Raw genomic sequence first — 21,353 nt, 5'->3', positions numbered from 1 at the left:
AACTACTTCTGTGCCTTGTATCTGCTACAGCAAGAGTTAAAATATATCCTTTATGTTTACCTTTCTCTGCTGCCTCATTGAGAGTTACAGGCACTGAAGCAAAATGCAAAGCTCCCAATTGGGTCATTGGACCCAATGCTTGATCCTAAGAGAGAAAATGTGCAGCTCCCAAGAACCAAATATTTTAATTATTTGTTTACAGAATCACAGAATCACAGAATAGTAGGAGTTGGAAGGACATCTTGGACATCTTGTCCAACCCCACTGCTAAAGCAGGATCACCTAGAACATGTAGCACAGGATCATGTCTAGGCGGGTTTTGAATACCTCCTGAGAAGGAGACTCCACACCCTCTCTGGGAAACCTGTTCCAGTGCTCTGTAACCCTCAAAGTCAAGTTTTTCCTCATATTGAGGTGGAACTTCCTATGTTCCAGTTTCCGCCCATGACCCCCTTTAGTATCGTCAGCAAACTTGTTGAGGGTGCACTCTGTCCCTTCATTCAGATCATTGATGAAATGTTGAATAAGATCAGACCCAGTACTGACCCCTGGGGCACACCGCCAGCTACAGGCCTCCAACTAGACTCTGCACCGCTTATCACAACCCTCTGAGCCCTGCCATTCAGACAGTTCTCAACCCACCTCACAGTCCACTCATCTAACCCACACTTCCTAAACTTGCCTATGAAGATGTTATGAGAGACAGTGACAAAAACCTTCCTGATGTCAAAGTAGACAACATCCACTGCTCTCCCTTCATCCACCCAGCCAGTCTTGCCATCATAGAAGGCTATCACATTGGTCAAGTACGATTTCCCCTAGGTGAATCCATGTTGACCGCTCCTGATAACCTTCTTTTCCTCCACATGCTTAGAGATGACATCCAGAATGAGCTGTTCCGTTTAACTCTTTGTTACAGATAACAGTTTTCACTGTTTCTTACAACCCATCGAATGTTCAAATATTAAAATTTTTTAATTACCTTGTTGCATTTATATTATGAAAAAGTATATTTTAACGTCACAACACCAGATTGGTTAGTAGTTTAGCGCTGCAAGCCTGTATAGAGAAGCTGCAGAGGCATGAGCAGAAAAAGGTGGGGGTTTATGATACAGCCATTGTTGGCAGTCAGTAAGCATCAGCACTTATTATTCATCCTCACAGAGGATGTATCTTAGAACAACCTAGACTCCCACACTTGTTGTGTTATACGCTATTCAGACAGTCTGTCTGATTTTATTTCCACACCTTTTCTTTATTTCAAAGTGAAGGGAAATTGGAACAAAGAGAATTTTACATTGTGTGTCATATTCTTGCTATTTCTTGTTTAACACATTGCAGACTTAAACCCGTAATTAACCAGGCTGAAATTTACAGTTCCTTGGGTTCAGTGGGGTGTATACATTATGTAAAGTCATTGACTGGTTCATAGTATCAGGGAAACAAAACCTCACAGGACTCCAGCCTGCCTCATGTCACCATCCAGCTTATTTCATGTGTATGTCTGCCTAATTTTTCAGAATATCCAAGTTCAACCATTAGCTGTGTCATTTATTCCTTATTTTCCTGATGATCTGGAACTTTGTCAGCAAATAACCTTCACACCAGGGGGCCTTTAAACAGTAGTTCCACAAACAAAGTCACAAGAGCAGGTTGCTGTTATTTTTGTTGCAGTTTTCTCAGCTTGCCTCTGTTAACAGCGAATGATAATAACATGCTTTTTGTGTAGCTACCTAAAAGGCTGTTCTCTGGGTTATGGTAATTGTTTCAGTGAAGTCCACAAAAGGCATAATTGAATGTAAATGGAATAATTAGGAAATAGCTCCTGCAAATACCTAGGGTCTAAACACACTTGAGTTTATATGCTGCACAGAAAGGTAAATAAAACCTTTTAGCAAACCAGTGTCTTGCTCTGACTGTTTAATTATTCTTCCAATGATGCTTTTACATATGCTGGAATACACACTGGAATATCGAGCTAGACATAAAGAGTTTGGCAAGTTCTGTCACGTCTTCCTTGTCTAAGGCTTCGGTGACAATGATAGGCAACGAAAATGGAAGGGAGGATGCAGTAAAGAAAAATGTCATGTCTGTTATATATTCTCTAAAAGACCCATCAGCGGTTTGAGTTTTGTAAACAACATAAATAATTAATCCCAAAGCTCTTTGAATCATTGTTGCCAATTTCACTTTCAATTTACACCTTCACTAGCATAGTTTATATTTAGGTTTACAGGAGTGTTGACAGGGTTTCCATAGTCTAAAGGATATTTTTCAAGCTCTAATAATCTCAAACACTCACCAAGCTCTTATTCCCTCTTCTTTCCCTGTTAAACTGTCTGTGGGTTGATTCAGTGCTATAACTGCAATTTTTTATATCAGACCCTGTAAACCCAGTTTCTCAGCCCAAGACAGGCTCTTCACTTCTAAGAGTCCCCTTTGTCAGGGACCCTCCCACCTTTTTTACAAAGGTCAGCTTGCAATTTCCAAGTAGACTTAAAAGACTGGCAAAGTTAGACCATTTGTTCTCTTGCATTTGCATAAAAAAACATTTAGGACTAATAAAATTAGGCAAATAAAATACGTGTTTTACTCCAGCTTTAAATGTAAACACAAGTCAATTCTGTCATATTTGCTCATCTTCTGTTAAGTTACATCTGTCAGGGAGATGATTAAGGTTGAACTGTCACTGTCCTGTCTTGGATGAACAGGAGACAAAAGGGGAAATCAGAATCACTTAGGAGAGCAAAGATGACAATTTATTTTACCCTTCCATTTTGCAAAGAAGCAAAGAGAACTAGTGAATGAAGGAACTCAGGAATTCTGCAAGCTGGTGGCAGTCGCTGGCTTGCAGAGGCAATAAACTACTCCATATAAAAGAGTGAGATAATTCTTCCCATTCTGGAAGAAGAGGTAAGAAGGGAAAGATTATGTCCAGAATTTAGTCAGCCATGTGTTCATGTGATACAGCCACTGCTATACAGTTTTCTGGAAGCTTACAAACCAACATAAAATTAATTAGCAGAGACGGTACTAATTTAATTTTCTTTTCTTCCTTTTTCTTTCTCTTCTGTGTTCTGATATATCTAGATGCTGAATTTCCTTATGCTACTAAAATGTTCTTGATTGCAATTTTGCTACAGCTGGCAGCTGTCTGCATTATGGTGCAACGTCATTCCCCAAGAAAAGGTATCTGTTCTGCAGCTCCAGTGGCACATTTTCATTAGCCTTTGCATGTCACTTTGGAACCACACAAACTTCAGAGAAGAAAAAGTGTCTTCTCAGACTGAGCATCATGGAAACTATTGCCAAGCCTTCCATTTTAAAATGGAACATGCTAGAAATAGAATCATAGAATCATAGAATTATTTTGGTTTGAAAAGACCTTTAATATCAAGTGCAACTGTTAATCTAACACTGCAAAGTCCACCGCTAAAACATGTCCCTAAGCACCACATGTCTTTTAAAGACCTCCAGGGATGGTGACTCAACCATTTCCCTGGGCAGCTTGTTCCAATGATCGACAACCCTTTCAGTGAAGAAATTGTTCCTAATACCCAATCTAAACCTCCCCTGATGCAACTTCAGGCCATTTCCTCTTGTCCTATCACTTGTTACTAGGAAAAAGAGACCAACACCCACCTCACTACAACCTCCTTTCAGGTAGCTGTAGAGAGCGATAAGGTCTCCCCTCAGCCTCCTTTTCTCCAGGCTAAACAACCCCAGTTCCCTCAGCCGCTCCTCATAAGACTTGTGCTCTAGACCCTTTGCTAGCTTTGTAGCCCTTCTTTGGATGTGCTCCAGCACCTCAAAGTCCTTCTTGTAGTGAGGGACCCAAACCTGAACACAGTATTCAAGGTGCAGCCTCACCAGTGCCGAGTACAGGGGGATGATTGCTTCCCTAGTCCTGCTGGCCACACTATTGCTGATACAAGCCAGGATGCTATTGGCCTTCTTGGCCATCTGGGCACACTGCTGGCTTGTATTCAGTCCCAGGTCCTTTTCAACTGGGCAGCTTTCCAGGCACTCTTCCCCAAGCCTGTAGCATTGTTTGGGGTTGTTATGACCAAAGTGCAGGACCCAGCACTGAGCCCTGCTGAACCTCAAACAATTGGCCTTGGCCCATCGATCCAGCCTGCCCAGATCCCTCTGTAGAGCCTTGCTACCCTCCAGCAGATCAACACTCCTGCCCAACTTGGTGGTGCCTGCAAACTTACTGAGGGTGCACTCAATCCTCTCGTCCAGATCATTGGTAAAGATATTAAAGAGAACTGGCCTCAGTACTGAGCCCTGGGGAACACCACTCGTGTCTGGCCACCAGCTGGTTTTAACTCCATTCACCACAACTCTTTGGGCTCGGCCAGCCAGCCAGCCTTTTACCCAGCGAAGCATATGCCCACCCAAGCCGTGAGCAGCCACTTTCTCCAGGAGAATGCTGTTGGAAACAGTGCCAAAGGCTTTACTAATGTCTGGTTAAACAACATCCAGAGCTATTCCCCCACCCACTAAGGGAGTCACCATGTTGTAGAAGGAGATGAGGTTAGTCGAGCAGGACCTGCCTTTCATAAACCCATGCTGACTGGGCCTGATCACCTGGTTGTTGTGTATGTGCTGCGTGATGGGCGACACATTTGCTAACCTCCAGTCAACTGGGACCTCTCCGGTTAGCCAGGACTGCTGATAAATGATGGAAAGTGGCTTGGTGAGCACTTCCACCAGATCCCTCAGTACCCTTGGGAGGATCCCATCTGGCCCCATAGACTTGTGTGTGTCTAAGGGGTGTAGCAGGTCGCTAACCATTTCCCCTTGGGTTATGGGGGCTTCACTCTGCTCCCTGTCCCTGTCTCCCAGCTCAGGGGCCTGGGTACCCAGAGAACAAGTGGTCTTGTTCCTAAAGACTGAGGCAAAGGAGGCATGAAGTACCTCAGCCTTTGTCACTACGTTTCCCCTCACATCCAATAAAGATGGAGATTCTCCTTAGCTCTCCTTTTGTTAACACATTAAATATTAATTTTTTTCTTATTTGTTCTTATTTTTTCTTAACATATTAAATATTAAATTATTAAATTGAATATTAAATAGAAACATTTTTATTGTCTTTAACAGCAGTAGTCAGATTAAGTTCAGGTTGGGCTTTGACCCTTTTAATTTTCTCCCTGCATAGTCTAATGGCATCTTTGTAGTCTCCCTGAGTTGCCGGCCTCTTCTTGCAAAGGCCATAAATGTTCTTTTTTTTCCTGAGTTCCAGCCAAAGACCTCTGTTCAGCCAGGCTGGTCATCTTCCCCACCAACTTGTCTTTTGGCATATGGGGACATCCTGCTCCTATGCCTTCAAGATTTTCTTCTGGAAGAGTGGCCAACCTTCCTGAATTCCTTTGCCCTTCAAGACTGCCTCCCAAGGGACTCTGTCAACCAGGCTCCCAAACAGACCAAAGTCTGTCCCAGGTGGCAGTTCTGCTGACCCCCCCTCCTTACTTCTCTGAGAATCAAAAACTCTGTTTTTCATGATCACTCTGCCCGAGACAGCCTCCGACCATCACATCACCCCTAAGTCCTTTCTGTTCATATGGAACAGGTCCAGTGGGGCGCCTTCCCTAGTTGGCTCCCTCCCCAGCTGTGTCAGGAAGTTATCTCCTGCACACTCCAGGAACCTCCTGGGCTGTTTCCTCTCTACTGTGTTGTATTTCCAGCAGAGGTCTGGTTAGTTAAATTTCCCCGTGAGAACAAGGGCTAGCAATCATGAGACTTCTCCCAGCTGCTTACAGAGTATTTTGTCTGCCTCTTCATCCTGATTGGGTGGTCTGTATCAGAATCCATGATATCTGTTGTCCTTCCCTTTGATTCTTACCTATAAACACTCAACCCTATCATCACCATCATTAAGCACTCTTTAACATACAGGACCACTCGACCACCTCTCCTTCCTTGCGTATCCTTTCTGAAGTACTCGTAGTCACCCATTGCAGCACTCCAGTTATGTGAGTCATCTCATCATGTTTCCGTGATGGCAACTATATCATAGTTTTCCTGCTGCACAACAGCTTTCAGCTCCTCCTGTTTGCTGCCCATGCTGCGTGCATGGTGTAGATGCACTTCAGTTGGGCTGCTGATCCTGCCACCTTTCTGAGGGGAGAAGGCCTAATTCCTATGTGACCATTCTGAGGTGCTTCTGTGGTTTGTAACCCATCAACAATCTTTGTGTCTTTGCTGTCACATGGCTCTACATCTCCTACCTCCACTCAGATGGCAGACTGAAGGACATCACTAGCAGACTGTCCCACAAAGAGTGGTGTGCTGCCCCCAGGCTTATCTCTAGCAAGCCTGGTTTTATCCCCTTCTCCCTCAAAAACTCTTTCCATAAGCCCTGTTAATTCCTGTGCAAAAATCTTTTCCCCCTTTGAGACAGGTGTGCTTTGTCTGTTGCCAGGAGGCCTGGTGTTGTGTAAACTGACCCATGATCAAAACCACCAAAATCCTGCCAGCAAAGTATTTCAGACAACTAAAAATGTCAAGGACAAGGTCAACCATGGATGATTTGTGCTTACAAAATGCCAAGAGTATAATATGCAAAATATTGTCTTCATAAAAGTATGCAGATTATGTTGTTAAAGGCTAAAAAACAAAAGCAAAAGAAGTTTTCAGTCTTAAGGCACATCCTTCGCACTGTATACAGTTAAAATGACAGAAGGTTAAAAACTAGGTTGAGAAATACTCTCCATTTTAGATAATCTGTAAAGAAGAACCTTCTTGATCTTTGCTGGTTTACATTTGGGGAATGAGGGTCAAGAATAGATTTTTAAGTGCTGTTCAAATCATTCAAGTCAGGGTTTAAATGTTTTCAATATGTTTTCCTGGGGTAATTCTCTCACAAAGAGCAGTGTTTTCCACCATGATCCAAGCTAAACCAGAACTCCCCATGTTGCAATCCTGTATCCAACATTAGGTTTCTCTGCTGTTTGAGATCAATCCTTCCATTCACATCTGAAAAGTTCCTTAAGATCATTGATTAGGAGGACCATGTATTCAGCAGTTGAAATTCTTAAAAGAGGTTCCTGCCTTCCTGAGCCAAATGAAAATATATGGCTACATATTTTAATGTTTACATGTGAGTCAGACTCCTCTAAAAATACCAGATGCAGTTCAGTGCTTTGATTGCCCTGCCACTAAAATGGGCAGAGTTTTAGAGACTAAGTGTGAAAATAGCACCAAGCCACTTCTATTCACTAATGGGTCTTTGATCAGGTAATAACCCTTTTTGCAGGAAATCCCTTGATGGCATGTTTTCTCACTTATTACCTTCCCTAGACAATACTTATACAGAATTGAGTTAACAAAATTAAGACAAAGACAGATTATTAGACACTGATTCTTCTTTTCACTCTCATTTTCTAACTCCCTCCCTGCACAGCAGCTACGCAAATCTCTCTTCACAGTACCAAATAAATGTTCCGTGAATGTAACGTTCTTCACAGTAGAAGAAGCACAAGCAACCCAGGCTAAAGAGGAAAAGTTACAAATGACACAGTACAACTTGCAAACAGAATCAAGACAGACAGAAGAGTACACCATAGAGAATTATACCAGGATAACTGATTCTCCTGTGTTAAAAAAAAAAAAAAAAAAAAGACTTAAGACTGCTCAATGTCCTGTTTCTTTTACTTCTGTAGGTCATCTGCATAATCTCCTCAACCTCTGTCTTCCCCTTTGTTTCCATTCTAAGGTGAAGTTCCTGTATGTTTCCTAACTAGGGATGTAATAAGAAACAGCATGAAGTTCCAAATGCACCTTCAGGTCCTTCCCTTACAAGCTCTTAGTTGGGCGGAGGCTCTGGCTGCTTCTGTAGCAGAGATATCCCATGCCCTGGCAGCCACAACAGACACCTTTGGCTCATTATGAAGAAATTTAACTGCAGACTGCCTCTTGTCCATGATCTATCTAGAGATCTGTGAAAAAGGGGTAACAGGGCTGTCTTTTCTACTCCAGAATATCTACAGCAGGGCTGAAGTAGAACTAATATTCTTTTGGGAGATGGGGATGCTCAGCAACTGTTTGAATAAAAAGGGATCATGTTCTTGAATCTTAATTACAGACAAACTGTGTTTAGCACAAAGCTTGATTTATGAAACAGGAATCTTGAGACCATAAGGGATTAAATCAGACTTTGGTGTAAGCTGAATCAACATCAGGATTTCTGTAATGGAAAACTACATGGTTGATCATACCGTCAAGCAGATGTGAGTGGAGTGAACATAACTTCGGTCAGGGTCTGACACATTTACAGTATAAGCGGAATTGCTTTGGCTGATTACATGTTTCCTGAAGATTTCTCCATATCACTGAAGAAAGCCACTTATTACCAGAGTTTAAACCTGATTATCATTGGTTTCATTTTTTTCTGTGCACTGAAACTGAACTAGAGAGTAATAGTCCCACCTTCTCATAAGGACAACTGCAAAATGATTTCCGCTATATGTTTCTGTTGTAGAAGGTGTCACTAGTTTGTCTCTTTTTTTACAGAAATGAGACATGGATTTTTCTTTCTGTCTGGAAAATATATTGCTATGCATTATCTGAGATATAGCTTCTGAAAAAATAAGGCTATCCATATTAACATACGGAAGTGTTCTTCAAGCAGGCAAAACTCAAAAGAGGCACCTGGACTGTATTGAAGAAAAGTAAATATTGCTACATTCCTAGCCCAGAGAGACTGTGGATAGCAGAATTTGAAGATACCAAGGAAGAACAAATATGGAATAAAAGTGAGATTTCCAGAGTTTATAGTTCTCTTTTACAGTGATAAAGTAAGGGAGAAGAATAAATGCCAGAGATAAAATTACAACAATAAAAAATAAAAAATGATCTGAAAAACTGTGCCTCAAAACAATTTTGGGCACTGTAGACACTTTATGCTACAGGACCCCCCTTCCCAAAACAGCTGTGCATAGGAGGGCTGACTAGCATCTAAGACAAATAGGCAACCCAACCTGTGATGCCAAGGCCAGGCCTCCCATTGCTAAAATTGTGCTAGAACTGACACAACCCAGCATCATTTTCCAGTTCCCTTGTGCTCTTGTAGTATTTCTGTCTCAACTTGACTGAAAAAAAGGATTCTTACATAAGGGGAGACTAGATTGCTATCATTGCCTACAGCAATTGTTTGTGATAATACACAGTTCACTTAAGGCTTCTCATGAGCTGGAAACTCATCTTCCCTTTCTCCTTTTCATTTTCAGTTAGTTTTCTGCAGGAGTAAAGAGCCTTCTCATCATATGGCCAAAAAAAAAAAAAAAAAAAAAAAAGTATTATGGCCCAAAGGAGGGAATGTGGTTAAAAGACTAGAAAATGGAGAAAGAACAGAATCTTTCCTTTTGACAGCAACCTGGATTTATGCTGCATTCAAATGGCCATATAACCACAATCTACCCGCATTAAGTAAGGATTTAGGATACTGCAGACACAGATCTTCTATCTAAGTTTAGGCAGCACACTTTTTACTGTGTCACTTATTCTACCCTGTAAATTGGAAAGCAATACTCTTTAAGGTCATTATGAGGATGTAAATGTTAATACCTGTTAGGAAATCAAACACTGTAATGAAGATCCCCACTGGAAATATACAGTAAGTAAAACTATTACAAGGAAAGTTAAACCAAAAATTTTGTTTACAGATATTGAAGAACACAAACAAAATATCTGCATCTCCAACAGATGCAGATATAAATATATGAGTAAATTTAATCCACAAGCTGTTTTAACAGTCTCCAATATGAAAAAAAGAACATTGGTTACATTTTTGAAAACTTTTTTAAAAAATCCATAATGCTTAGCAATTATTTCAGAATTATAAGAAAAGTTATCAATAATTTAGTTACCTGAAAGTCTTTAAAGAAACTAACACACTGCAAAGATTTTTTAATTAATCTAGCAGACAAAAATGGAGTCAATTGTAATTATGAATCATCTAGATTACTGAAAAGAAAATTTAAGAGAATTAAATGATGAAATCTCTTATCAGCCACTTGCTGGTTATCTGATAGGTTTAAAGAGAGATTGATACAAGTTTTGAAATAGGATTAAAGATTGCTAATGAGAAGCTAAAAAAGTTTCAATCAAGAATAGGCAATCTTATCTGCCTTTTTATACACTGAATTTTAATGAATGCCTTAATGCCAACTCTTCAGTGGATTAATCGATATTTACAATTTCATGCCGTATTTATAATTTTTAGATCCATCTCCTAACTTGTTTTAAAATAAATAACTTAAGCTTCATTTGTTTATCTTGTCCATCTTCACAAAGACATTTGTTACTTTAAAAAGAGGCAAAAATCATAAAATGAATCTGCTTAGGAGGCCAAGAAACTAGCAATCAATACAGCAATATGTATAGTTCATGAAAAACACCCCACCATATCATATATGAGTAAGCCTTGAGGAACACAGGCAAGTGTACATATCAATTCCTGTATTTTAGCAGTCCAAATATTCTGTAAAAATTCCCATTAACTTCATTTATGCTGGGCAAGATGTTAAGTGGCATGATTATAATATACTCACTCACCTTCATAAAGAGTTACTATGAAAAATGGTTGATGAGGGACAGCATCCATTTTAAAAATTAATATGTGCCACCAATGGGGTGCTGAACTCAGTGGTCTCAGGATCAATTATCTAGCTCTCATAACCTTTTCCTAACAAGTGAGATACATAAACCAGGTTAAAATCAAAGTCTGTAGAATTTAGGACATTCAAGCAAAGCTTACAATGTTCAATTTTTAGTGACAAACATGTCGATATTAATTATAACGCGTTAAGAGTTCAACATCCTAATAAACAGATGAAAAATTGGATCATTCAATTATATCCTACAACCAGACTACTTGTAGTTCATCTAGTGTGTATTTATCTGTGGATAACTTGTTACAAAGACTATACTTCATTGTATATCCATTTAAAATATAATGGTACCTTGTAGTATTTTTTCAGAGCAACAATTTAAAAATAGCTAATTGATTTATGATATGTGGCTTTTTACCAGCTTTCAAAGAAATCTTTGCAGTCCTGTAGGCTAGATGTGTAGATAAACTGAAGTCCTAGCATCTCTGTAGTCATATCACATTAATTTTGTTGTGTAAATAGCAAAAGACATAACAGATGTACTGCTGATGTGCAGAATGATTGAACTTGGTCTTGTCAAAACAATGGTAGCAGGACAGATTTTTGATATTAGAGGGCCAAAGCACATTAAGAAGAGTTGAACAACTGGTATCTTGGAATTGGGTCCCTAAGTTAATGTGATGTCATCACATAAACTTCTTAGACCGGAAAATCTTGGAGGCAAGATTAGATACCATTCTGAGAAACCACATACTTTTTTTTTCTTTTGCATTTTGTTACCATTCCATTTTTTCAGGCACTCTACATGAACACAAAGGTTAAAAACAACAAAAAAACCCGAACAAAAACAAACAAACAAGCAACAACGAAAAAAGAAATCCAGTTACCAGGACAAAACCAAAAAGGTAGACAAAAGGCGATGAATTCACAAGAAAAATTAAGTTTTTATCATGAAACTTAGCCTGCTAATAGCAGATATCACAGGTTCACAAGTGGAATATGAGTTGGTTCACTGTCTTGTAGAAGCTAAAATGTTCTTTACACTTCAAAGGTAATTTCTGGAATACAATGTTAGGCTAAGGATTCCTATAGCTGAACCCATGTACAGTAGAAATAAAAAAAAAAAAAAAGAAAAAAGGAAAAAGAAAATAAAGGTTTAACAATCTGAATATAATACCCATCAACAGAAAAGAAAGCTTTGAGGTGAAATGTGGACAACTGGTAATTTCAATAGCCTGGTTATAATTGGGTTATTTTGATTCTAAGAGCCATATGTTGTCTCCCTCAGGCTGGATTCAGGCCAAAGATCATTTTTCTGGTAAAACATTGTACTGATCTTAAAATATATAGAGACAAGTAAGAGTCCAGAGCAAGTAGCTAGTGGCAGATTTATTTCAGGAACCATTACCTGAAAGAAACAAAAAGATAAAATGAAAAAGCCTGATAAACTTTACCAAAGAGAACTACAAATGTAGCTGTACTTCAGCCATGCTTCTTGGGCACTTCCTTCTGAATCTAGGACTGATTTAGATAATGGCAGCTATTTAAACTTCTTTTGTTAATTTGAAAGCTACACATCTACTTCTGCGGTTACTAAGTTCATATGAGTCTGTGATTTAAAATCCTAGTATTTGAGAGCTTACTGAGTCATAGGATAGTATTCTGGTCTAGAAAAAGCTGCTGGATATCATGAACCTTGAACACAAATAGCCTTTGCCTTTTTGTGTTTTGTTTTGTTTTTTTTTTCCCCACATCAGGCAACTTTGCTTCAAAACTTTCAGAGAGAAAGATGAAAACACATCCATTAAGAAGGTATACTGAAAATGGCTATCCATTCTGAAGTAACTAGACAGTCTTAAATAATTCAAAACAAAAACTGGGCACCAGCTGCTTTCAGTCACCATGCTGCTCACTCGAAGGTAGTGAATGTTATCCACCATGTCTGCAGAAATGGCATTTTCTTAGGTTTTTTTACACCTAATTGGACAAGTGCACTAAAATTTGAAGTCCAGCTGGACAGATATTTAGTCATGGTTCTCTTGTTAATGTTCAGAAATGACTCAGCAGCAAACAATCTGTTAAAAAAAGGGTTTTTTTTTTTTATATTTCCTGAGCAAAGACTAGGATTTTTTTTATTATTGAATAAGAGCTCCAAATGAATGAAGATGAAAGGATATTGCAAATAAAGATGAAAGGTTATTTATGGCCTGATGGAAAGTTCATAATTTGTCTTGCATGCTGCAAATTGCAAGTAGATTATGTCTTCAGACAACTGGAAGAAGCCTCATGTTTGCAAACCCTTCAGGTCCTCGACTTGAAGCACCCTGAGATCTGCCGAAAAGACAACACAGCAGGACAATCAGCCTGGAAGATTTCTACAGTGCTTTGATGATAACTTCCTGACATGGGTGATGGAGAAGCAGAGAGGACAGTTTCTCTGCTGGATCTTACAAACATGGAAGAATCAGGGTGAGGGACAGCATTGGCTGCAGGTGATGAATTTCAGGATTCTGAGGAAAGATGATCAGGGCAAAAAGTAGGATCATAATCCTGGATTTCAGGAAAGCAGAATTTGGCCTTCCAAGACCTGCTTGATAGAATCCCAAGGAAAGCAGTCATGGAATGCATGGACAGTATTATAAATGCCAAAGCCCACCTGGATTGAATCTGGCAAGCATTCTGAAAGGGAGAAAGAAGTGTTTCTGCAGCTAGACCAACAGTAAAATGAAGACTAGGAAAATCATGGGATGACTGCAGAATGAGGGTGGAGGCCTGGTGACAAAGGACATGGAGAAGGCCAGGTACTCAGTATCTTCTTCATTTTGGGTCTTTATGGATAAGACTGACCTTCAGAAAAGCCAGGTCCCCGAGACCAGTGGGAAATTCTGGAGCAAGGAAGACTTACCCTTGGCGGACAAGGATCAGGTTAGGGAACATTAAACAAACTGGACAAATACAAGTTTATGAGACTTTATGAGATGCACCTGCAAAGGCTGAGGGAGCTGATGTCATTGTGAAGTCACTCTTGATGATCTTTAAAAGCTTATGGCAGTTGGCAGACATGCCTGAGGACTGGAAGAAAGCAACTGTCATTCTTACCTTCATGCAGGTCAATAAGGAGGATGTGGAGAACTACAGGTTCATCAGCCTCATCTCCATCCCTGGGAAGGTGACAGAGAAAATCCTCCTGGAGACGATTTCCAAACATATTAAGGACAAGAACGTGACTGGAAGTAGTCAGCATTGATTTACAAAGGGGAAATCATGTCTAACCAACATGATAGCCTTCTATGAGAAGGCTGGCTGCATGGATGAATGATAGATGTTGCTTATTTTTTCTTTAGCAAGGTTCTCAGCATTATCCCACATAACAACTTCACAGACAAACTGATAAAGTATGGTCTATGTCAGTGAACAGTAAGTTAGATCAAAAAAATGGCACAATTTTCATGGTCAAAGGGTTGAACTCAGTGGCAGAAAGTCCAGTCACAGGCCAGTAACTAGTGAAGTACCCAAAGGGTCGATACTGGGTGTCATACTGTTTAACATCTTCATTAATGATCTATATGATAGAACAGCATGCATCCTCAGCAAGCATGCACATTACACGAAGGAGGAATGGTTGATAAAGCAGATGTTTGCGCTGCCATTCAGAGGGATCTCAACAGGCTGGAGAGATAGGCCAACAGGAACTTCATGAAGTCAAACAAAGGGAAATGGCAAGTCCTGCACCTGGGGAAGAATAACTCCATGCACCAGCCCAGGCTCGGTCCAACCAACTAGAAAGCAGCTTTGCAGAGAAGGACCTGGGAGGCCTGAACATGAGCCAGCATTGTGCCCTTGCAGCTAAGAAGAACAAGAAAACCCTCTGTTTTATTGGGAAGACCATTGCCAGCAGGTCAAGGAAGGTGATCCTTCCCCTCTTCTCAGCACTGGTGAGACATATCTAGAGCATTGGGTCCAGTTCTGGGCTCCTCAGTACAAGAGAGACAGGGAAATAACTGAGTGAGTACGGCCCCCAGTGAAGGGCCACAAAGATGATTAAGGGATTGAGCATCTGTCCTATAGGGAGAGGCTGAGATATCTGGGATGCAGCCTCAAGAAGAGAAGGCTCAGTGGCATCTGACAGGGGGAAGATGGAACCAGACTCTCAGTGGTGTCCAAGTGAGATGATAAGAGGCTGTGAGCACAAACTGAAATGCAAGACATTACCTTTAAATGTGAGAAAGAAAAAAAAAAAAGTCTTTTTCACTGTAAGTATAATTGAACACTGGAAACAGTGTGTGGAATCTCATCCTTGGAAATATTCAAAACCTGACTGGACAACATCCTGGGCAATCTTCTCTAGCTGACCCTCCTTTGAACAAGGACATTGGACTCAACGGTCTCCATAAGGCCCTTCCATCTGGAGAAGTCACCGGACTCAGCAATTCAAAACCACAGTGATTCTGAGATCACAGAATATCTCTCTCTATATATATATATATACTCTAAGATTTTTCCATTATTTTTAGTTCATGTTAGCTTTCCTAAGTAGCTGGAAAAACTACACATACATTGTATGACAAAGAAAGAAAGGCATTCTCTTGGCTCTAAGCATACCTGAAAGACATATCTATGTATAATTTCCAGTGTACACTTCCAAATTCAGAAAAATAAAGTTCATCATTACAGAGTGGCATTCCTTGAAGAAGAAAAAGGTGAAAGAGAAAGCTGATATGTTTGTCCTCAGGATCAGATGAATGAATTGTTTCCTTCATTATCTGCAGTTCACATTGTTCTCAAATTTCCACAGTTCTGTTGTTCCAGCAGTCATAGAAAGATAGTGATGTTGGACAGGAATAAGAGGAAGTATTTATTTAGTTTTAATTAGAATTATCTCTCATAGAAAATGTCTAATTATGTCCATACAGCAATTAATAAAATAAGATTGACATAGATTTTGACAATGAGAGGCTTGTTGATCTAAGTGGGCAGATACAATGAAGGAAAGCAAGGTGCCTGGTGTTTAACTTTAAAAATTGTTTAATCATTGCTTTTCCAAGCTTAAACCAATTAAAAGTTCTCTTTCTCAATGCTCATCCTGCATATAACCCTTATTTTTATGTGTTAACCTACTTTCTTGATTTTTAATGTAGCTGATTTCATATTAACACCTTTATAGAAGTTATGTGAACATGATGTTCCATATTCCTATATCCCAACCATGTAGGGAAATTTCCAGTGAGATGAGTCAGTGTGATAGCTCCTTTGGGTTGGTTTTATTATTTTTATTTTTTGATTATTCTATTGCTGTAGTGATTACGATTTCAGGCAATGAGCTAAACCAATATATTACTAGACTGGCAGTCAATCAGATCACTATCACTTCAAACATCATTTAAGAAGATCTACTTTTTTTATTATTTATATAGCTCCATAGTTCATGGTGCTACATAGAACAAATCAAAGACAGATCCCCTGCCCCCTAAGAGCTTACAGTCTAGGCAAGTACAAGAACAACAGGAGGAGATAACATAGGCGGGGGACAGAGAGGGGTAGTAAATGAAGAGAAGGACAATTAGATTACAGTCACATAAAAAATAGTGTGTTTATCTTGGTGGATACAAACTGGGGAGATGAGGTGCTTGAGTAACTTTATTTTTAATTAGAACTACATTTTATAGGAAAGCCAGAAGAAAAATAAATTTGAAAGTGTCAGAGGTGCTTGTAGGAAGGCAAAGAGGCAAGACTGGAAGGGAACAGGACACTAACATATATGAGGTTGGAAAGCAATGATCTTGGTGTCAGCCGAGTCAACCTCAGTGACCCTTTCTTTTCCTACACATCTTTGAAAATATGACAAAAAGCACAATTGCTCCTGTACACCTAAACACAGGCTTGTATCTTATTTTGCCTTTAATATTGTATCAGTACACATTTGGGGATGTATTGGATAAAATTTTTATTCCTTTGAAGTAGGAGTTTTGACACTGCTTTCAAAGTAGTCAGCATTTTGATCATCATATTTTGTGATTGTTGATGTATTTGGGGACTCTAGTGTATTTGGAGACTAAGAGAAGATGTGTCTAAAATACTTTCAATATTTTTATAATATCCTTACTATAATAATAATAATAAAAAAAATATTTTATGGTATTATCTTTTACCTCTTTGTATTCTGTTATCTCTGCTCATGACCCTTTTTCCTTGAAAACATTTTGATTTTGTAGAATATCAGGGTATTTCTCCTACTTCTATTGAGGCTTTAGATTTTTGTGGGGTTTTTTCTTCATAAATTATGTCATGTCCATTCTAAAATATTAAATAGTTAATGTAGCAGGGGTAAACAGTGTTATTTCGTTTTTTTGGAAGATTCTGTGAATGAAACCAGGAAGGATTATTGCACAGAGTCTCAAGTAATATAAATATGAAAGAACAGGTTCTTTCATACATATACTGAATTCTTCAACTGAAAATTGAGATAGAAACTTCAGAAAGTAATGTCTCATACAAAAACTGCCAGATACTCCCTGGACATATTTGTATTTGTGTTCATGTAATTGGTGAATAGTATTAAATGGCCTGCTGATGTCTATAACGGGCCAAATCCTCATTTACTATAAAGCACCACATATCTCTTGATTTCATCCAAATATTTGGCTCAGAATTTTCACTACTAGTCCTTCACAAATAATGACATTTCTCAAAAAAAGCTAAAAGATTTTTTTTGTCATTTATTCTGTAATATCCACAGTTATCTATTGCCATATAACGATGCTGAGGCGACCTGAAGATCCAAATTGAGAACCTGAGAATCCTTAAAGATTACAGATTTCTATCTTTCTTGAAACAGATATAGTAAAAAAAAAAAAAAAATCCATTCAGTTTTTACCTCAAATTTTCATCCACCAGGTAGGACCATATAACTGGCTTATAACTGCTTTAAAAGTCTTCTCCAGAGTGACATTCAAGGTCAGTCAGAGAAGTATCCATCATCCTGTCCTGGGAAATCAACAGACTAATTGAGCTATTATATGAAACCATATAAAGCAGTTATATACAATTCCTGAATCTTCATGGGCCAGATACTCACTTGATTTTAGCTGGTGTCATTCCGTTGACTTTAATGACACTATAGAAATTTATACTACACGAGCATTTGGGACTAAGCCATTCACAGACCTTTCAAACTGAGGAAGTTTTCTTCAGAATTGAGAATTTCCTTGGTAATAGTGAAGGGAAAATGAACCATTGAACTTTTTGGAGTACAAAACTACCAGTAGTATTTTCTACTACTTTGGGAGTCAACTCTTTGTTAGTCCTTTTTCCTTAAATGTCTTAATATTATGTGAAAAATACAGAAATAATTACTAATGCACAACAAAGTAACAGTATGAATTAGTGTGTAGTTTTTCTTTAAAAAGCCATTATCCTACTATGAATCTGTGGAGCCATGCATTTCTAGTCTGGATCTTAAATACAAATCTCCAGTTACTTTGCATATTTCCCTTAATAATGGAAGGCTGAAATTCTCACTGAAATCTTAATTAAGCCACACTACTTCTGCATTAGGATTCTTGTTCCATGGGGGATTTCGACCCAATAAAATACTTGGGACATATTCTGTAATCACACTTGCTTTGGCTCACACAAAGCTTAATGAGAATTAGTCATGTAGGACTAAGGTGAGAATGGAACTCCTGCTTATTTCAACAACCTCAATGGAGAAAAGAAAGATTTTTTTTTTTTTAATATAATACAGCATTTTATTACATGATTTTACAAATTTTATTGTAAATCATCAATCAAATGCAATAGCCAATTACTTTTTCCATTCCAAACCATCATAATTAGGAGCTTTCATTGTGTTGTATGACAGTTACTTTCTTTCCCTTTGTATTTTAAAGAATTAAACTTAAATATGTATTATGTAAGTATATTCATTTTCAGAATCTTTGCTGAAGGTGTTTTTATCTTGTTTATACTTCAGACAAAGATAACCTGTTCTTTGTTATCACATAAATTGGGATGAAAGTCTCACAAATATAAGAGAATTTGCTTTCTCAGTCCCTATTCACAATGGAAATGGCCAGCTCAGTCTCTATGAAGATTAATGAGAACTGGGTAGTAGACACAAACCTCCCCCTTCCCCCCAAATTTCATGATATAATTTCTAAAATTTGGATGATATATCTTATACTTCTGTGCTAGAAAGATGATGATAAAATTAAATTAAGCCCCAGTAAACAAATAATCTCATTACTCACCAATGACTGATTATCCACAATTATTTTGAAGGGTTTTTTTAAATTAGCCAAATTAATTATTTTCTGTATAAAAACCATCTTCATAATCTTTTTTGTTTGACATAACATTCCTACATAGCCCATGCCATACATTTTTTGTTGAGATACAAATAAATTTACAGTAGATGGAGGTGTAAGATTCAGCATCTGTAGGGCAGTATTTCAAAATGTTATGTCCAAGAACTCACCACAGGAAGAACATATAAATTAGCTTTGAAGCAGCTAAGAGCCAGATCCTGCAAAAACTTATCACAATGTGCTGTACTGGCTTCTCTCAGAAATCCCAGCAAACTCTCTGGCCACACGTTTAGTGGCAAGAATCAGTAGGATAGGGCACTAAGCTGAGACTAAGTACCAGTACTGACACAAAGTACTTGTACATATGTAGCTCAAATCACACAGCAAAAACAAAACAACTAAAACTGACATAATTTTAATGCTTTTTTTTTTTTTTTAATTTTGTGCATTGGATTCAAACAGCAAACTGAGTGCACTTTAACTGTTATCACAATGTGGTCAAGAGGTCTGTGTCTTTTACCATTTACACACAATTGTTCATGACAGCATGTTATCAGCCTAGTGGAAACCAGGGGTGTAGCATGGTAAGCAGTGGTGGTAGTGCACCTAGTTTTTATATTATCTAACTTGAAAATATGTCTCTTCTAAGATTCCTTTTTCTTGATAAAAATAGTTTTCACCAAACGTTGGTGGTGCACACGCACTACCATTCATGCTTGGCATCACACCCCTGACAGAAACACATGTTCTTATTTTGTTGATAAAAAGTATTACAAAAATTTCCATACAAAAACTATTTTCATAGAAATCTTGCATTTCCACAAATAAACCTGAACATTTTTTTTTTTTGAAAAAAAAAAAAAAAAACTGCTCAAGAATTTTGTTCATTTAGTACTGTGACTGTATTGAAAAATGCAGTCCTCCTTAAAGTTCTCCACATTCACTCCTTTTAGGTGACCCATCCCACTTCCAATATTAGCGAGAATCGCACAGGCTCCATTGAGTTCAATTAGTAGCAGGAACAAGGGTTTCAAAACCCATTCAGGCTAAAATGCAAGCCCTCTATGTGTGAAATACACTGCTTCCCACCCCCCTCCCTCTTTTCACGAACAAAGAAATAAAGTAATTGCTTATATCTAAAGGTTGTAAGATACATTCTTTTGTACTAAGGAAACTTTCATTCATCTAAGAATTGGGTCAAAATTATGGATTTTTTTGTTGTTTTTTTAGATCAAAGTTCCAGCCCAGGCAAATTTAAGTTACTGATTATTTTTTTTTTTAATTATTATTTATTTACTTAGTTCAGTGACACAGTCAGTCCAAAAAGCAGGTGAGCATCCTCATATTTATCCTTCTATTCATGGGATTCATGTTTCTTCACTTTATTATTTCTCCCATCCAGGAAGCTCATATTGCCTGTCCAGATGATAACTTTAGTCTACCAGCAGTTACCAACTCTTCTATGCTTGGAAGTTCAGAAGAACATATGGTTTCTTATTCCATTACAGTTCTGAGATATTACTTTTACTAGACTCCTTCTGTGGTTAGTATTGTCTTGGACAGTTATTCTCCATCTCCTGGCAACCGTTGAACTTCAAAAGGAACCTGTAATTTCTCACTGAGACTGCATTTGAAACCAGCCACAAAACTCACATGGAACATTCATTCATTCATGATGGTGGAAACCCATGACGAACAGTGTAACCCCGCATAACTTGGTTGATCCATGATGCTTGTGATTCGAGTCTGGCCATTGCAACTGCTGAGATCACAGAGTCTCTAGTTCATAGACACAGCGGCATGAGGTAACTCATTTTATTTTGCACAGGTTGCATATTTCCACAGGAAACATTCTCGCAAGGTTGTTTGGAAAAAAGACGACAGTTTGTGCTTGGGGTATTTGGCTTCCCAACTCTATGCCATGGTTTCTTTACCTGGCAACCTTCTGTCGTTAAATGTGTGCATGTTGATAACTTCTTCTGTTTTCACAATAACGGGGGCCTGTGGCTTGTGTTTTAATCGACGCTGACACTTCAGAGACATCCTCAGCTCCTCTACCATGGCACTACAGAAGGACCTCTGTGGAGGGAAATAGAGAAAGAGAAAAAAAAAAATCAGCTGTAAGAAATGTCTAGCTGCAATGTCTAGAAGCAGATTCACTCTATTGGCATGGTCTTGTCAGTCCTGTAAGTTTGCTTTGTCTCAGCCTGGAGCTCATAACAAATTACTGTCTCTTAAATATGCATCACATAATAATTAAAATGACTTCTCAAGCTGTGATGACTCAGTGAAAAAATCACCTTGTCTCTACAATTATTTATGTGGCAGCTACTGACTATGGATGCATATGATACATAAAAATATTTCAAACAAACAGATGTTCTGTTAACATAGTTTAGCCTTACAGGTTAGCATCTGAATGTAATATGTA

At 38.5% G+C, this 21,353-nt stretch overlaps 1 protein-coding gene across 1 annotated transcript in view; it reads right to left on the bottom strand.

The window, feature by feature from the left end:
- Positions 1–17,122: 17,122 nt before the first annotated feature.
- GRIK2 (glutamate ionotropic receptor kainate type subunit 2) overlaps positions 17,123–21,353 on the bottom strand; it is a 431,194-nt gene continuing 426,963 nt past the window's right edge. Inside the window, exon 17 of the mRNA XM_054822179.1 lies at positions 17,123–21,001. Coding sequence (XP_054678154.1) covers positions 20,837–21,001 — 165 coding nt within the window. The 3' untranslated portion in view covers positions 17,123–20,836. The remainder of the gene's footprint in view (positions 21,002–21,353) is intronic.

Source organism: Grus americana, chromosome 3, assembly GCF_028858705.1.
Source record: "Grus americana isolate bGruAme1 chromosome 3, bGruAme1.mat, whole genome shotgun sequence".
Taxonomy (NCBI): Eukaryota; Metazoa; Chordata; class Aves; order Gruiformes; family Gruidae; genus Grus; species Grus americana.
Note: the sequence above shows the minus strand (reverse complement) of the source record. Positions and strands in the feature narration are given on the sequence as shown.